An 18,475-nucleotide genomic window follows, 5' to 3' on the forward strand; every position below is an offset into this window, starting at 1 on the left:
TGTGTCTGACTCTTCAAAATCCCACTAAGGGTTTTCTTGGCAAAGATACTGACTGGAGTGGTTTGCATTTTTCCTTCTCTAGCTCATTTTTACAGGTGAGGAACCTGAAACAAACTGAGTTAAGTGACTTGCCCAGGGTCACACACCTAGCAAGTGACTGAGGTCATATTTGAATTCCAGAAGATAAATCTCCAGACCTCTATCCACTGCACCACCTAGTTGCCCTGCCTGGTACATAGTAGGTGCTTAATAAATGTTTATTGATTGATTGATAGTGCCTTCTCACTTTTAATTATTTCTTATTTTTCTCATGTGTAACTTGTTTGTTTTTATTTGTTTGCTTTTTGTTTCTCTCACTAGTTTATAAGTTCTGTGAAGACTTTATTTGGCATCTTTTTTGTACCCCCAGCCCTTAGCTCAGTGTCTGGAACATAGTAAGTGCTTAATAAATGCCAATGGATAACTAACTGTTTGACTTTAGAGCAAATGGAACAGAAGGCCTATTGCCCTGGAATATAGTATATAGTTATATAGTAAAATATATAGTTACATATTTCTTTGAATTATTGGATGTTACTCAGTTATCTGCTGTGGTATTATGATCCTGATTTAGAGAACCTCTGATTACTTCTTTTCTCTTGGTGTACTTTCTTCAAATTCTCACACCCTATTAATTGCCCTTTGTTGTTTCTTACTCCAGAAATGGCTTCTTTAAAACCAGAGGAGGAAAATTTTCCTTTTGTGGATATATTCGATTTGGATGAAACTGAAAGAAACTTTATGTTATCCAAACCTCTCTGCATCATTATATTTGGGAAACCAGTAAGCTATCATTTCTAAATTTCCATCTGATATACATTTTATTTATTTTGCAGTATCATAATCTGTGGAAGTTGTTTGATGAGCATGAAAACAACATATAGGTTTCACTGAGTTGATTTTTAATTAGACTGCTCATAGTTTTGTTTATATGAAGTCAGTCTGAAATTACCCTAGTCATTAAAGTGGGTCACTTTTTTATATTTGTTTTAATAACTTGGAAAGCTTTGTTTTGCCCACAAACTAGAATATGATTCATTTTATGAAAAATAAATTGGTATATATGAATTTCAGCAAGACATTTGACAGGCTTTCTCATGATATCCAAGTGGACAGACAGTATGGCAAAATGTGGAATGAATGAATAGTATACTTGGGTGGATTTAAAGCCGATTTCTCAATCATATCTAAAGAGAGTTAACTAAAAGATTAACACTACCTGAAGAGAGGTCTGTCCTGGGCATACGAACCAGTCATCCACATACACCCTGAGGAAACAGAGAGCCCTGAAGTGTAGCTGAATGATAGTTAGAAATTGTACTTCCTTTCCTACCCTTTTTTTTCCCACCAAGGTAGAGAGAGATTCTTTTTAAATGAATACAGGGTAAGAGAAAATGTGCTAATGAAGACAGAAAAAAAAAACAAGGAATATGGATGAACCCAATAACATACCATAGATCAGGAGGTCTTAACATTTTCTGTGTCATGACCCCTTTGACAGTGTATCAGGTAAAGCCTATGGATCCCTACTCAGAAGAATGCTTTTTAATTAAATGCATAAGAGAAAATCTACAGGATTGCAAAGAAAATAAATTATTCTGAAATAGTTATCTAATTTTTTTTTTAAAGCAATTGGGGTTAAGTAACTTGCTCAAGGTTACATGGCCAGATGTTTCTGGGTGGGTCTTAAGTGTCTGAGCCCGGGATTCGATCTCCAGGTCTTCTCAACACTGGAGCCGGTGCTCTTACTCGCTGTGCTACCTGGCCGCCCCTAGTTATCTAATTTTTTTATAATTTTTCTTGGACCTGAGGCTAAGAAACCTGCCTTTAGCTTTCTGTGGTAGATGCAACCCAAAATACACTGATACATTGCATATGTTATGTAAAATTGTTTGGAAGTTATTTTAATACTGACAATAATTTTGAAAACAAGTTTTGAAGGTTAGAATATTTACAGGTTGCATTTTATTTTTATATTTGTTGCATGACTGTTATACTGATTTTAAACTAATATATTTTTTAAAGGGGGTTGGAAAGACAACATTAGCCCAAAAAATATCACAGACATGGAAATGTGTTCTTGTCGAAGGTAAATATTATCTACACTGCTATCATAATACAATCATATTGAAGTATTTTACACTCTTGTTTTGCTTAATTTCTTGTTTGTAGCATTTTAGCATTGGGAAAGATCTTAAGAGGTCATTTCTTTCGTTTATATGTCTCCTGGAAGGACTGTGTCTTAATATATTGGGAAGAAATTGATATTTTTATACTATTGCTAAGCAAAGGAATTAATGATATCTTCTCTGAAGGTTTTTATAAAAAGTAGGGTCAAAACTATGTAATAGTTATCTTTGAATCTTCCTATGCCCTCTGCACAATTTCTTATATAGAGTGGGTGCTTAATAAATGTTGCATAGATTGATTGTCATCTATAATAACTGCTTTAGGATCAATGTGATCTTGCCTGCAAGTAAAGAGATGAAAGGTGTATTCTTTCCAGGTCTCCTCCAGCTCTATAAATCTATAATTGAAAACTATCTCAGATAGAAGTGAAATATACAAATATTCATAAGTCTTATTTTTAAAGAAGTATATTCTGCAACTTTCCTTGCAATATATTTTAGAATGTAGTTATCCTCACGGTCAAGCAGAATTCTTTATACCAAAATCATAATCCTAGTATGTAAATGAATCCTATATCTTAATCCCATTTTCTCTTCTTCTATCCTTGGGCAACATAGAATAGCTCATCTGTGTCTTCCACATAATAGTCTTTCATTGATTTGAAAAATGAGATTGCCATTCAGTCTTCTCTTCCCCTGGCTAAATAATACCAATATCTCTAGCTTCTTGTGATTTCTACTTCTTATTTGTTTTTTTTAACTGCCTTTTATGACAGTGCTTACATGCATGCTATTTATTCATTAAATTGATATCCTGACTCTAAATAAAATCATCATATTTTAGAAAGATATGAGAGTCACATCCTTTCTTCTTTTAATATTTAAGTGAAAACATAAATCATTGACTTTCCAGTCTTAACTCAGGACATCTAAATTTGTGTATTGTTTTTATCAATTATTTGAACCTATCTCTAAAATAGGTAAATTAAATTAATTAAAGCCATTTTCATCAGTGCATGTGCCTCTACTGTAGTAATGGCTGAAAAAGAGGAGGAAGAAGAGGAAGAGGAAGAAAAACTATATAAGGATCTAAACACATCAATTGATTTATCTAAATATTTTACAGTTCCTGAATTCAGTCACCTATAAATGTCTTACCCACCCTGAGCTGACCAAGATTATAGAGCTATCCCATGATGACTTATCAGCTCATATCTGTCCTCTTAATCATTTTATACCTTCCGTGGAAACTGTCCTTCTGGACTTTTGCCCATTTGTCTCCTTTACATTAGTTTATTGGATTAGTTTATTGATAGTACTATGCGAATGATTTACAAGTACATATGGAATACATTGATATATTTAAGTACTGTTGTTGTTCAGTCATTTCAATTGTGTCTGATTCTTCATGATCCCATTTGGGGTTTTCTTGGCAAAGATACTAGCCTGGTTTGCCATTTCCTTCTCCAGCATATTTTATAGAGGAAGAGCTAACAAACAGGGTTAAATGACTTGCCCAGGGCCACACAGCTAATAGCTGTGTCTGAGGCCAGATTTTAACTCAGGAAGATGAGTCATCTTGACTTCAGGCCCAGTCCACTGCACCACCTAGCTGACCCCACATGTTTAAGTATACCATTCACAAAATAATTCAAAGGCTACTTTACCCCCCATGTGTATAGTGGTTTCATGACCATTCTAATGTTTGTTAATTCTTCAATTTTTTTTTTAGCACTACCACTTTTAGAAGAACATATTGCTACTGGAACTCAGCTTGGAATTATGGTAAATAAATGTAAATTACTAAATTTCTTTTCAAATGAAGAAGCAATACATATATACATACACATGTTAGAAAGTAATATATCGTATCTCCAATTGCTTGTAGTTGAATGATTTGCTCATTAAAGGACAGAGTATTCCAGATGAACTGGTTTTGAGGATGTTGTTGGAGAAACTCCACTCTCTGGAAGTTATTCACTTTGGTATGTTTATTTTTATACATGTCTCAAGTTATATCAATATGCCTTAAGTCTAATCACTTAGATATAATAATAGTCTTATGTGATAATCTTGAATAACTCAATGTAGTGCATTCAAAGCCCTCAGCCTCCTTGAAAATTTTGCCTACAAAATGGTGATGATCCTTTTCCTTTAATAATATTTTATTATTTCCCCCAGTTACATATAATAACAAATTTTTAACATCCATTTTAAAATTTTTGAGTTCCAAATTCTCTCCCTCTTTGCCTTCCCTCCTCCCTGAGATGGTAAGCAATTTGATAAAGGTTATGCACGTGCAGTCATGCAAAACAAATTTATGTTAGTCATGTTGTGAAAGAAAACACAGATTAAAAAAAAGATGGTGGTAGTTTTTAAAATATATTCTGACAATTGTCTACCACTACCACCATCGTCATCAATAACAACTACAAGCATTTATTGAGCATCTACTATGTACCAGGTGTTGTGGCAATAATGACAGGTTTTATATTTGTATAGGTTTTTTTTAAGGTTTACATAGCACTTACAAATAATTATATCACTTTACCCTAGGAGGTAACTGTAATATCCTTATAGATGAGGAAGCTGAGACAGTCAGAGGTTAAGTAACTCACCCACGCTTACACAGATCATCAGTGTTTGTCTGAGGCCACATTTTAACTCACTGAGGCCACTGCTTTCTCCACTGTCCCACCTAGTTGCTTACAAGTTGTTCTAAGTGCTAAGGATACAAAGAAGGGCAATAACCTGGTTCTTGCTTTCATAAAGCTCACATTTTAATGGGGGAGACAACACACAATTAACCATGAACAAACAAACTACCATGGAAATGGGATAATAATCTCAGAGGGAAGGCACAAGAAGTTGAGGGGACCAGGAAAGGCCTCTGGAAGTAAGTGGGATTTGAGCTGAGTTGTGAAGGAAGCCAGGGAAGCCAGATGTGGCATATAGTTGGTGAAAAGGCAAGGGGTTCAGAGATGGAATGTCACGTGAGATGAACTCTCATCTTCTCTTGGTCGTTGCTGAGTATTCTGAAAGTGGGAGCTTTGTACTTCGGTTGTTTGTTTTGGAAGACATAGCTGCCTGTAGAAAACCTCTCTTCCCACCACCTTACATGGGCATATCCCAGCCCTCCAGTTTTGCTCTTTTATTTTATTATTTTTTTAAAACAATCAGGGTTAAGTAACTTGCTCAAGGTTACACGGCCAGTTATTTCTGGGTGTGGTGCTGAGTATCTGAACCCAGATTTGATCCCCAGGTCATCCTGACACTGGAGCCGGTGCTCTTACTCGCTGAGCCACCTGGCCGCCCCTAAGCAATTGGGGTTAAGTAACTTGCTCAATGTTACAAGGCCAGATGTTTCTGGGTGGGTGCTAAGTGTCTGAGCCCAAGATTCGATTCGCAGGTCATCCTGACACTGGAGCCGGTGCTCTTACTCGCTGTGCTACCTGGCCACCCCGAGTTTTCCTCTTTTAAAAAAAAAGTTTTTTCTCAATCACATGTAAAGATAATTTTTAGTGTTCATCTTTTAAAATTTTAAGTACAAATTCTATCCTTTCCTCTATTCTCCCCCCTCCCTGAGATGGTAAGCAATTTAATATAAGTTGATTATACATGTGCAATCATGCAAAACATACTTCCATATTAGTCATGTTGTGAAAGAAGATAGACCTCCCTACCCCCAAAAAGAACAAACATGAAAAAAAGTGAAAAATAGTATTCTTCAATTCACATTCACATTCCATCAGTTCTTTCTTTGACAGTGGATATAATTTTTCATCATGAGTTCTTCGGTAATGTCTTAGATTATTGTCTTGCTAAGAATAGCTAAGTCATTCATAGTTGATCATGGTACAATATTGCTGTTGCTGTGTATAATGTTCTCCTGTTTCTGCTCACTTCACTTTGCATCAGTTCATATAAGTCTTTCTAGGTTTCTCTGAAATCCTCTAGCTCATCATTTATTATAACAAAATAGTATTACATTACAGTAATACATCACAACTTGTTCATCCATTCCCCAATTGGTGGACATGCCCTCAATTCCCAATTATTTACAATCACATAAAGAATTGCTATAAATATTTTTGTACAAGTAGGTCCCTTTCCCTTTTTATAAATGATCTCTTTGGGATACAGACCTAGTGGTAGTATTGCCCTTTTATATTTTTATAGCCCTTTGGGCATAATTTCAGATTGTTCTCCAGAATAGTTGGATCAGTTCACAATTCCACCAATAGTGCATGAGTGTCCCAGTTTTCCCATATCATCTCCAACATTTATCATTTCCCTATTGTCATCTTAGTCAATCTGATAGGTGTGATGTTGTGGTATTTCAGAGTTGTTTTAATTTTAATTTCTCTAATTAATAGTCATTTAGAGCATTTTTCATATGTCAATAGGTAGCTTTGGTTTCTTCATCTGAAAACTTCTTCATATGAAAACTGTTCATATCCTTTGACCATTTATCAATTAGGAGATGACTTGTATTCTTATAAATTAGATTCAATTCCCTATATATTTGAGAAATGAGCCCTTTATCAGAGATTTCCCGGCTTTCTGCTTTCCTTCTAAACTTGGTTGCATTAGTTCTGTTTATATAAAACCTTTTTAATTTAATATAATCAAAATTATCCATTTTACATCTAGTAATTCCTTCTATGTCTTGTTTGGTCATAAATTCTTCCCTTTTCCATAAATCTGACTAGTAAACTATTCCTTTCTCTCCTAATTTGTTTATGCTATCACCTTTTATCTCTAAATTATCTACCTATTTTGACCTTATCTTCTTATGTGATATAAGATGTCGATCTGTCCCTGGTTTCTTGCTATACTGTTTTCCCACTTTGCCAGCATTTTTTTTCAAACAGTGAGGTTTTGTTCCCAAACCTGGGGTCTTTGAGTTTATCAAACACTAGATTACAATGGTTATTTACTACTGTGTCTTGTGTACTTAATCTACTCCACTGATCCACCACTTTATTTCTTAACCAGATAGTTTTGATGATTACTATTTTATAATACAGTGGGAGATCTGGTACAGCTCGGCCACCTTCCTTCACTTTTTTTTCTTCATGAATTCCCTTGATATCCTTGACCTTTTGTTCTTCAAGGAGATTGTAGCAATATATCACAAGGATTATATACTGTGGTCAGGCGGGACTTAACCAGGAATGCAGGGCTGTTTTCATCAATTTATTTTTCTTCTTTTATTGCTACAACTAGCATTTCAAGTACAATATTGAATAATAGTGGTGAGAATGGGCATGCTTGCTTCATTCCTGATCTTAGTGGGAAGGCTTCTAGCTTATCCCTCTTACCGATAATGCTTGCTGATGGTTTTACATAGATACTACTTATCATTTTAAGGAAAACTCCATCTGTTCCCATGCATTGTAGTGTTTTTAATAGCAATGTGTTGTATTTTGTCAAGAGCTTATTCTGCATCTATTGAGAAAATCATACAATTTCTGTGAGTTTGTCATTTATGCTAATAGTTTTCCTAATATTGAACTAGCCCTGGTCTATAGTTTTGGTCTATAGTATTCTTTCTCTGTTTTTCCACATAGTTTATAGAGTATTGGAAGTGTTTTTTAAAAGTTTGGTAGAATTTATTTGTGAGCCGTCTGTCCCTGGGGATTTTTTTCTTAGGGAGTTCATTAATGATTTGTTCAATTTGTTTTTCTAAGATGCGGTGCAGTTTAAGTATTTTATTTCCTCTTCTGTTAATCTGGGCAATTTGTATTTTGGTAAATATTCATCCATTTCACTTAGATTGTCAAATTTGTTGGCATATAATTGGGCAAAATAATCCCTAATTATTACTTCACTTTCTTCTTCTTTGGTGGTTAATTCACCCTTTTCATTTTTTATATTGATAATTTGGGGTTTTTTTCTTTTTTGTAAAATCAAATCTTAAACAATTGTTTATCAATTTTATTGGATTTCCCCCCATAAAACCAGATCCTAGTTTTATTTATTAATTCAATGGGTTTTTTTTTACTTTAAGTTTTATTAATCTCTTCTTTGATTTTCAGGATTTCCAATTTGGTGTTTAATTGAGGATTTATAATTTTTTCTAGTTTTTTTTAGGTGTGTGTTCAATTCATGGATCTACTTATTTTCTATTTAATTGATGGTAGTATTTAAAGAAATACATTTTCCTCTAAGTACTGCTTTGGCTGCATCCCATAAATTTTGGTGTTTATCTCATTATGATTCTCTTGAATAAAATTATTGATTTTTTCTATGATTTGTTCTTTGACCCATTAAATTCTTTAGCAATAGATTATTTTGTTTCCAATTAATTTTGGATATTTATTGAACATAATTTTAATTGCATTATGATCTGAAAAGAATGCATCTAATATTTCTGTCTCTGTATTTGAGTGTGAGGGTTTTGTGCATTAATACATGGTCAGTTTTTGTGTATATTTCATTCAGTTTTCTCTAGAGAGCTAACATATTTAACTTTTATAAAATTCTATTCATTTTTTTTAACTTCTTGTTTATTTTTTGACTAGATTTATCTAGTTCTGAGAGGGGCCAGTTGAGGTCTTCCACTAGTATAATTTTGCTGTCTTGTTTTTTCCTGTAACTCACTTAAAATCTCTTTTAAGAATTTGGATGCTATAACATTTGCATATATTTTTATTTATGGTTTTACTTCATTGTCTATGGTACCTTTTAGCGATTGTAGTTTCCTTCCTTGTCTCTTTTTTTTTCATTTTTTAAATGCTTTATTAACTTCTGATTTACATAATTCATTTCTGCCAGATTTTGAGTTACAAATTTTCTCCCTGTTTTTCCACTACCCACCACCCCAAAATAGCAGTCCCACAGGATCCTCCAATCTGCTCTCTCCCATATTTTCTCCCATACTCCTTTCAACTTTTCCAGTAGGGCATGGTGGATTGCTATGCCCCAGTGCCTGTATATGTTATTTCCCAACTGCATATAAAATAGTATTAATAATAGTGTGTGTGTGTGTGTGTGTATATTAAACATTTGATTTTAAAACTCTGAATTCCAGATTCATTCCCTTCCTCCCTTATCACCCACCCTTACTGGGAAGATAAGCAGTTCAGTATAGGTTGTACATGTGTAGCTAATGAAAAACATTAACATAGTAGATATATTGTAAAAGACTGACTATATTTCCCTCCCTCCTATCCCACCTCCCACTTGTTCTATTCTCTACTTTGATCCTGTACCTTTTCAAAAGTGGGTGCTTCCAACTTCCCTCCCCCCCAGCTTTCTCTCCCTTCCATCATCCCCCCTTTCATCCCCTTCCCCCCTATTCTCCTGTAGGGTGAGATACCCTATTTAGTGTGTATGTCATTCCCTCCCCAAGTCAAATTCAATGACAATAAGGTTGACCCATTCCCTTTTGCCTTCCTATTCTTCCCCTCCATTGTAACCATTTTCCCTTGCCTCTTCTATATGAAATAGTTTACCCCATTCTGTCTTTCCCCATCTCCTCTCATTATATTCCTCTCTCACCTCTTAATTTCACCTTTTAAGTATCATCCCTTCCTATTAAATTGGTCCTGTGCCCTCTATCCATGTATACCTGTACACATATATACACACATTCACATATGTATTCATATGCCATGTACCCTCATATTCATGCATATATGTATTCATATGCCATGTACCCTCATATTCATGTATATATGTATTCATATGCCATGTACCTTCCTATTCTTCCTATACCTCATATATAGACATATATACATACATATATGTATATATATATATGTGTGTGTATGTATGTGTATATATATATATATATTTCTATTCCCTTCAACTATTTTCATACTGAGAAAAGTTTCATCAGTTACAATTATTGTTTTTCCATGTAGGAATGTTAATAGTTCAACTTTGGTAAGTTCCCTGTGATTTCTTTTCCCTGTTTACCTCTTCATGCTTCTCTTGCTTCTTGTATTTGAATGTCAAATTTTCTATTCAACTCTGGTTTTTTCATGCTTGAAAGTGGGTGGCTAGGTGGTGCAGTGAGTAGAGTGCCAGCCCCAGATTCAGGAGGACCTGAGTTTGGATCCTGCCTCAGACACTTAACACACACACACACACACACACACACACACACACACACACACACACATACAAAAACCTAGTCATGTGACCTTGGGCAAGTTACTTAACCCCAACTGCCCTCCCAAAAAAATAAATAAATAATAAACAAACAAATAAATAAATAAAATACACACACACACACACACACACACATGCAAATATAGGAATGTGTGGGTCTTTGGGCTGGCTAGGTGGCACAGTGAATAGAGCAATGGCCCTAGAGTCATGAGGACCTGGGTTCGTATCTGGCCTCAGACACTTAACACAAAAAATAGCCATGTGGCCTTGGACAAGTCACTTAACCCCAATTGCCCTCCAAAAAAAAAGAATGCTTGAAAGTCCTCTATTCCACTGAATGACCATATTTTCCCCTGAAACATGATACTCAGTTTTGCTGGGTAGGTGATTCTTGGTTTTAATCCCAGCTCCTTTGCCCTCCAGAATATCACATTCCAAGCCCTTCTATCCCTCAGTGTAGAAGTTGCCTGATCCTGGGTTATCTTGATTGTGTTTCCACAATATTGAAATTATTTCTTCCTGGCTGCTTGTAATATTCTCTCCTTGATCTGGGAATTCCAGAACCTGGCTATAATATTCCTAGGAGTTTTCTTTTTGGGATCTTTTTCAGGACGTGATTGGTGGATTCTTTCAAACTCTATTTTGCCCTCTGGTTCTAAAACATCAGGGCAGTTTTCCTTGAGGATTTTTTGGAGGATGATTTCTAGGTTCTTTCTTTGATCATGGCTTTCAGGTTGTCCAATAATTTTTAAATTATCTCTCCTGGATCTATTTTCCAGGTCAGTGGTTTTTCCCATGAGATATTTCACATTGCCTTCTATTCTTTCATTTGTTTGGATCTGTTTAACAGCATCTTGATTTCTCATAAAGCATTAGCTTCCAATCTAATTCTGAAGGAATGATTTTCCTCAGTGAGCTTTGGAGATTTTTTTTTCCATCTGGCAAATTCAGCTTTTTAAGGCATTCTTCTCCTCGTTGCCTTTTTGAGCCTCTTTTGCCATTTGAGTTAGTCTATTTTTAAAGGTATTATTTTCCTCAGTCAGAATGTAGACTCTCATTTTGTAATTTTCTTGCATTGTTCTCATTTCTCTTCCCAATTTTTCCTCTACTTCTCTTATCTGCGTCTTAAGGTCCTCTATGACCTGTAACCAGCTCATATTTTCCTTTGAAGCTTTTGGTGCAGGAGTTCTGACTTCACTGTCTTCCTCCTGTTCCATGCTTTGATTCTTTTTCTCCCCAAAATAGGAGTCTAATGTTGGAATCTTCTGTCTGCTTTGTTTCCTTTGCCTGGTCATGTTGCCACTCAATTATTTGACTTTTGGCCTTTTTGCCACAGTAGGACTCTGCTACCAGACAGGGGAGCTTTTTTCCAAACACTGTGTTTTCTCAGCTGCTGGAGGTATTAGTTGGGTGCCCTTGCAGAAGCCTCCCCACTCTCTGGCAAACTGGACACACACCATAGGACCTCCACCCTAGACTGCAATCCAGATCCAAGCAGGTTAAAGCAAGATCGATTACCCCTCAGACTGGTCGCTTGGTCCCCCTACAGTCTGCAGGCCAGGAGCTGTAGCTGTCATGTGAGGGTGGTTGCATAGCCAGGGCTCCTCAGCAGCTTCTCACCCTGGGGGGCAAAAGCCGGACACACTCCCAACTACTGGGTCCCAAAGTCCATAATGCACTGACCGCTCACTTTGTTCTTAGCATCTATGTATTTATAACTCAGGAGATGGCCACAGCTGCTGGTGATCTGGAGTCCCTCTGGCCGGCAGCTGGTCAGGCCCGCCCATGAGCTAAAACCTGCAGGTCACATGGGCCTGGGCTCAGCTCCCAGAGCGCTTTGCTGGCCAATTCCTGCTTGTCTGCTGGGCTGTCCTCAGCAGGAGGTTAGTTTCTCTGTGTCATTTTGTGGGTTCTGTAGCTCCAAAGTTTGTTCAGAGTCCCCTTTTAGATGAATTGGGGAAGGTGTAAGCTGGAGCCGCACAGAGGACCTGCTTCTACTCTGCCATCTTGACTCCGCCCCCCTTCCTTGTCTCTTTTTGCTTTGTCTGAGGTCATGATTGCTAACCCTGCTTTTTTAAATTTAGCTGAAACATAATGGATTCTGCTCCAGTATCTTACCTTTACTCTTTGTGGGTCACTCTGCTTCAGATGTGTTTCTTGCAAATAGCATATTGTAGAAGCCTGGCTTTTAATCCACTGTTATCTGTTTTTATTTTATGGATGAGTTCATCCCATTCATGTTTATATTTGTGATTCCTATGTATTTCCTCCATCCTATTCTTCCCCTATTTGCCCCCCACTTTCTCTCCTTTCACTCTGTCTCTCCTCATCAGTGTTTTACTTGTTACCACTTCCTACCCTAATATGGCCTTCCTTCTTTCAGTCCCACCCCTTTTTATGCCCCTCCCTTCCTGTTTCCCTATGGGGTAAGACATAGTTCTATACACAACTGAATATGTATGTATTCCCTCTCTTAGATCCAGTGAGAGAAAAGTTCAAGTGATGTCCACCCCACACCCATCTTTCCCTCCACTGTAATAGGTCTTTTATGCCTTTTCATGTGAGATAATTTATCCCATTCAGCCTCTCCCTTCCCTCTTCTCCCATAGCAATCCTCTTTCTTTTTGGGGGGGAGGGCGGTTTGGATATCATCCCTTCAAAATAAACTTATATCTGTACCCTCTGTCTAAGTATATAATAACTTCCTAAAATTGGTAAAGTTCTTAAGAGTTACAAATATCATTTCCCATGTAGGGATATAAACAGTTTAAATTTATTGAGTCCCTTATGTTTTCTCTTTCCTGTTTACCTGTTTATGCTTCTCTTGGGTATTGTATTTGAAAATCAGATTTTCTATTTGGCTCTAGTCTTTTCATTAGGAGTACTTGAAAGTCCTCTGTTTCATTGAATGTCCATTTTTTCCCCTGAAGGATTATGCCCAGTTTTGCTGGATAGGTGGTTCTTGGTTGTAATCCTAGTTTCTTTGCCTAGCTAATTCCAAGCCCTCTGAATCCTTTAATGTAGAAGCTGTTAAATCCTGTGTAATACTGACTGTGGCTCCATGATATTTGAATTTTCTTTTTCTGACTACTTGCAATATTTTCTCCTTGACCTGGAAGTTCTAGAATTTGGCTATGATATTCCTAGGAGTTTTCATTTTAGGGATTCTTTTAGGATGTGATTGGTGGATTCTTTCAGTTTTTATTTTTTTTATTTTGCTTTGTTTTTTGCTTTTTGGAGGGGGAAGGCAGGGCAATTGGGATTAGGTGAGTTGCCCTAGGTCACACAGCTAGTAAGTGTTAAGTGTCTGAAGCCGGATTTGAACTCCTGATTCCAGGGCTAGTGCTCTATTTACTGTGCCACCTATCTGCCCCCTCAGTTTTTAGTTACCCTCTGATTCTAGGATATCAGAGCAGTTTTCCTTGATAATTTCTTGAAATAATATGTCCAGGCTCTTTTTTTTTATCATGGCTTTCATATAGCCTAATAATTCTTAATTAATTTCTCCTATGTCTATTTTTTAGTCATTTATGTTTTTTTTCCAGTGAGATATTTCACATTTTCTTCTTTTTTCTTCTTTTGATTTTGTTTTATTGTTTCACTGTGGCTCATGAAGTCATTAGCTTCCATTTGCCCAATTCTAATTTCTTAGGAATTATTTTCTTCAATGGATTTTTGTACCTCCATTTCCATTTAGCCAATTCTATTTTTTAAGGAGTTATTTTCTTTATCCCATCTGTTGACACTTTTTTTCATGATTCTCTTGGATCACTCTCTTTTCCCAATTTTTCTTTTTCCTCTCTTATTTGATTATTTAAATCCTTTTTGAGTTCTTCCAGGAGTTCTTTTTAGTCCTGAAACCAATTCATATTTTTCTTTCAGACTTCCCATGTAGGCATTTTGACATCATTATCCTCTTCTGAGTTTGTGTTTTGTTCTTCCTTGTCACCATAGTAACTTTCTATGGTCAGGCTTTTTTTTTGCTCATTTTTTCCAGCCTATTTCAGGAGTTTAAAGTTGAGCTCTGCTCCTGGGTGAAGGGGGCACTATCCCAAGCCTCTTGTGCTGGGAGTCAGGGGCCTGGCTCCTGGCATGTTTGCTGTAGCTTCAGGGCCTGGCCACAGGACTGAAGGGCTTGTTCTGCTGGCTTTATGGGGAATGGCCTGCTGTTGGCTTACCTGGGTACCACATGCACTGAAATGTGCTCCACCTTTACCCAAGCGAGATAAACCTGACAACTTTCCAAGTTTTCAACTGAAAAATTGTTTCACATGTCTTTTTACTGGCTCTGCTCCTCCAGAATTTGTTTTGAGGTGTTATTTTATAGTTGTTGGGAGGTGAATTTAGGAGAATTTAATTGAGTTTCTGCCTCAATCTGCTATTTTGGCTCTTCCCCCTCCTCCAGTTTTATTTTAAGGAAAAAAGAATGAAAGCTATGACTTCTAAACAACACCCAAGTAAAAATGTCACTTATTTACAGTTAGTTTTGACCTAACTCTGGAATCATCATTTGTATGCTTCCATACAAATGGAAGTTAGAAAATGCTATTATATGTCTCCCCCCACCTCTAGGGCATGCAGATGGACCCAGTGAAGGTCTGCGCTAGAAATTTAGCTATGCTGCCTAGTAACTCCCTCTCACTAATTACCAAGTACTTCCAAGGATTCATAAAATTTGTAGCTTACTCTCTGTACTTTATTCATTCCCACATATTCCATATTGACTGGTAATTTGACCAGTTTGTGTGGGGTGAGGGGAAGGGGAATACTTTATATATATATATGCATACATACATACATACACCCCTCTGGTCCCCAGAACAAGTAAACCAGTGCCCTCCCAAGGAAGTCTGAATACAGGCTAGTAATGAGGAAATAAATACTCCCCATCCTCTTTACTTGTGTTTTGAAAAGTCATCTCCAACTAGATCTCATCTTGATAATCAGAGAATGACACTCAAAGGAGCTATTCTTCAGGAACAGATAAGATCAGAAAAGTAAATTAAAAAAAGATTGTATAGAACCAAGTTAAACTTGAGACTTTATTCTATACATAACAGGGATTCATTGTATATTTGTTTTCCTTTGTTTTTCTTTTGTGCAAGATTGGGCCCAGATGAAAACAAGGGTCAGGAAGATTGTTGGGATAGCAATACATAGTATGGATCAGAGGAGAGAGAAATTTCCCAGGTTTCCAGGATGGGTAGGGTGAGACTCAAGAAAATACAAGTGTTAGAGTCTTAAAAAAAATGACCTGGGACCTTAATAAGTCTTCTCTTGCATAAGATTTACTAGGAGAGAATGTAGAACAGGAATTTTTAATCTTTATTTTTGGCCTAGACCCCTTTGTAGTTTAGTGAAGTCTATAAAACCATTCTTAGAATAATGTTTTTAAACATATAAATTTAAATAAATAGAATCACAAAGAAAACTAAATGTTTTTTTTAAGCAATCAGGGTTAAGTAACTTGCTTAAGGTTGCACAGCCAGTTATTTCTGGGTGTGGTGCTGAGTATCTGAGCCCGGATTTGATCCAGGTCATCCCAACACTGGAGCCAGTGCTCTTACTTGCTGAGCCACCTGGCCACCCCTAAGCAATTGGGGTTAAGTAACTTGCTCAAGGTTACACGGCCAGGTGTTTCTGGGTGGGTGCTAAGTGTCTGAGCCCAGGATTCGATCTCCAGGTCATTCCAATACTGGAGCCGGTGCTCTTACTTACTGTGCTACCTGGCCGCCCCGAAAACTAAATGTTAATCAAGTTAAAGATGTAATTGTTTTTCTGATGAAAGTCCACCGGTCTCCTAAAATCTTTTCATGGACCCCAAGTTAAGAACCCCTCATTTAAAATGTCCTTTCTAAAATGACTTTAAGAAAGGACACATTCTCATATCTGAGATAGTTTAATTTAAAACTTTTTAAGATTTCTCTTAACCTAATGATCCTAATTACTATTATAAATATATTTTCAGTCTAAGTTCAAAAGATATATGACAATAACATAAACTGCTTTTCTTTACTAAATTTTAATTAAGGTTAATGTGTTCATATAAAAATAATGGGAAAGATTTATGACTTTCTTTATTTGGGTTAACATTATTATCTAGACAATATTTTACAAACTACTACTAATACATGTTTTGGAATATTCATAATACTACAAAAGTTTTAAAGAGATAATTTGTGTTACAGGTTATGTTCTCAGTGGACTGCCGTCTCTCTCAGAGGATGCAGTGACTGTTTCAGAACAGATAGAATTAATTAAAAACCTAAGCTTAAAACCAGATATCATCATTAATATTAAGGTAAGAATCTTTATAATCACTTGTTCATTTGACATTCTGAAACAGTCAAAGGAACTGGTCAAATTTTTAGTCAGTTAAGCATAATACTTTCATTAAGGCAGGAAGAAATGGTATTGTCTCAAAAGAACACAATTCCAAAATAAAGCTATCATTAGAGATGTATTTCTCACACCTTCCACTTCAACATTAGCCATTTCCCTTTTATTTTTGCCACACAGCAGGAGACTATAGACCTAGAGAGCCTTAATAATTCTCAAGTTATCTCATTCTAAAACTCTTCAATTCTCTCTTCTCTCTAGGTTTGTGGAACACTCCTTTCTCCTGGTTCTCCTCCTACTTGTCTGACTTTTCAGGGTCTTCATCTAGGTCATGCCCACTCACCATGTGTGTCCTCCAAATCTCTTCGACCCCCCTTCTCTTCCTCCTCTATACCATTTTTTTTGGTGAACTCTAGTTTCAGTGGTCTCAATTATCATTGTTATGCTGATGATGCCCAAATCTTTTTTTCCAGCCCTAACCTCTCTTCTAACCTCCAATCTTACATCTCCAGTAACTTACTGGACATCTTGAACTGGATGTCCAACAGATATCTTGAACTCAGCATGTTCAAAATGAAACTTATTATCTTCTACCCACTCAAGTTCTCCCTTCTTTCTAATTGTTCTATTACTTTCAAGGGCACCACCATCATCCTAGTCAACCAGGCTCATAACTTTGGTGTTATTCTTGACTTCTCATCACCACTCATCATACATGTACAATCCATTGCCAAATCCTATTGATTTTATCTTAGCAACATCTTTCATATATGCCCCTTTATCTCCTTTAATACACCCTCCACTCTGCTTCAGGCCCTTGACACCTTGGAAGGTGATAAACTTTGCAGTAGACTTCTGGTTGGTCTGCCTGTCTCCATTATCTCCCCTCTCCAGTCCATCCTCCACCAAACTGTAAAACTGATCTTCATGATTCACAGATCTGACCACTAAACCCCAGTGTTTCCCTATCACTTCCAGAATCAAATATAAAATCATGTTTGGCATTCAAATCCCTTAGTAAATTGGCCCCCTCCCACTTTTCCCTTCTTCTTACATCTTAATGCCCCCACATACTCTGTGATGTAGTGACACTGGTTTCATTGCTGTTCATCTCACAAGATAATCCATCTTCCAACTCCATTTTCACTGACTTTCTGTCATGCCTGGAATTCTTTCTCTTCTCACCTCCATATCCTGGTTTCCCTGGCTTCCTTTAATTCCCAACTAGAATCCTACCTTCTGAAAAAAGCCTTTACATCTGTTTCTAGTACCTTTATTTTGTCCCTTATCTCCAATTTATCCTGTTTATAGATTGTATAATGTTACCTGTATGTTGTTTCCCATACTGGACTGTGAGCTTCTTGAGAGCAGGAACTATCTTTTGTCCTTTTTTGCATCTCCAGAGCTTAGCACAGTACCTGACACATAGTAGGTATTTAATAAATGTTTGTTGATTGACTAAATCCAAAGACTGAGTCTTTCCAAGAAAAAACAAGAAAAGGATAAAAACACAAGATATTTTTGGTAAGGTTTACATTGGTCATTCATTAGGCTAAAATGTGAGGAACCAGTGGCTTTCACAACAATTTTATTTTGCCTGTATGAAAAAATCAAGCTAAATATTTTTAAAAATTTTAAATGAGACAGCTTGAAATTTGAATGCCAAACTAATAATTTAATGCCTAAATTATAGTGGACTAGTAGCTAAATGAATATAATATCAATAATACACTTTTTAAAGCCTATGATCAATACTTTCTTACAATCTCACTTTGGGGAAGTAAAAATTGCATGGAAACAACCAAATTTTGGAGCTGCAACATTATTTTACATCATCCTGAATTATA

The 18,475-nt window shown here is 36.4% G+C and overlaps 1 protein-coding gene across 1 annotated transcript in view; it reads left to right on the forward strand.

Moving 5' to 3' along the window:
* Positions 1-702: 702 nt before the first annotated feature.
* AK9 (adenylate kinase 9) overlaps positions 703-18,475 on the forward strand; it is a 145,225-nt gene continuing 127,452 nt past the window's right edge. Inside the window, exons 1-5 of the mRNA XM_069077073.1 lie at positions 703-822; positions 2,065-2,128; positions 3,901-3,953; positions 4,057-4,153; positions 16,478-16,590. Coding sequence (XP_068933174.1) covers positions 703-822; positions 2,065-2,128; positions 3,901-3,953; positions 4,057-4,153; positions 16,478-16,590 — 447 coding nt within the window. The remainder of the gene's footprint in view (positions 823-2,064; positions 2,129-3,900; positions 3,954-4,056; positions 4,154-16,477; positions 16,591-18,475) is intronic.

Source organism: Petaurus breviceps, unplaced genomic scaffold, assembly GCF_028583685.1.
Source record: "Petaurus breviceps papuanus isolate PSGF00001 unplaced genomic scaffold, PetGlider_PUasm1.0 90977, whole genome shotgun sequence".
Classification (NCBI taxonomy): Eukaryota; Metazoa; Chordata; class Mammalia; order Diprotodontia; family Petauridae; genus Petaurus; species Petaurus breviceps.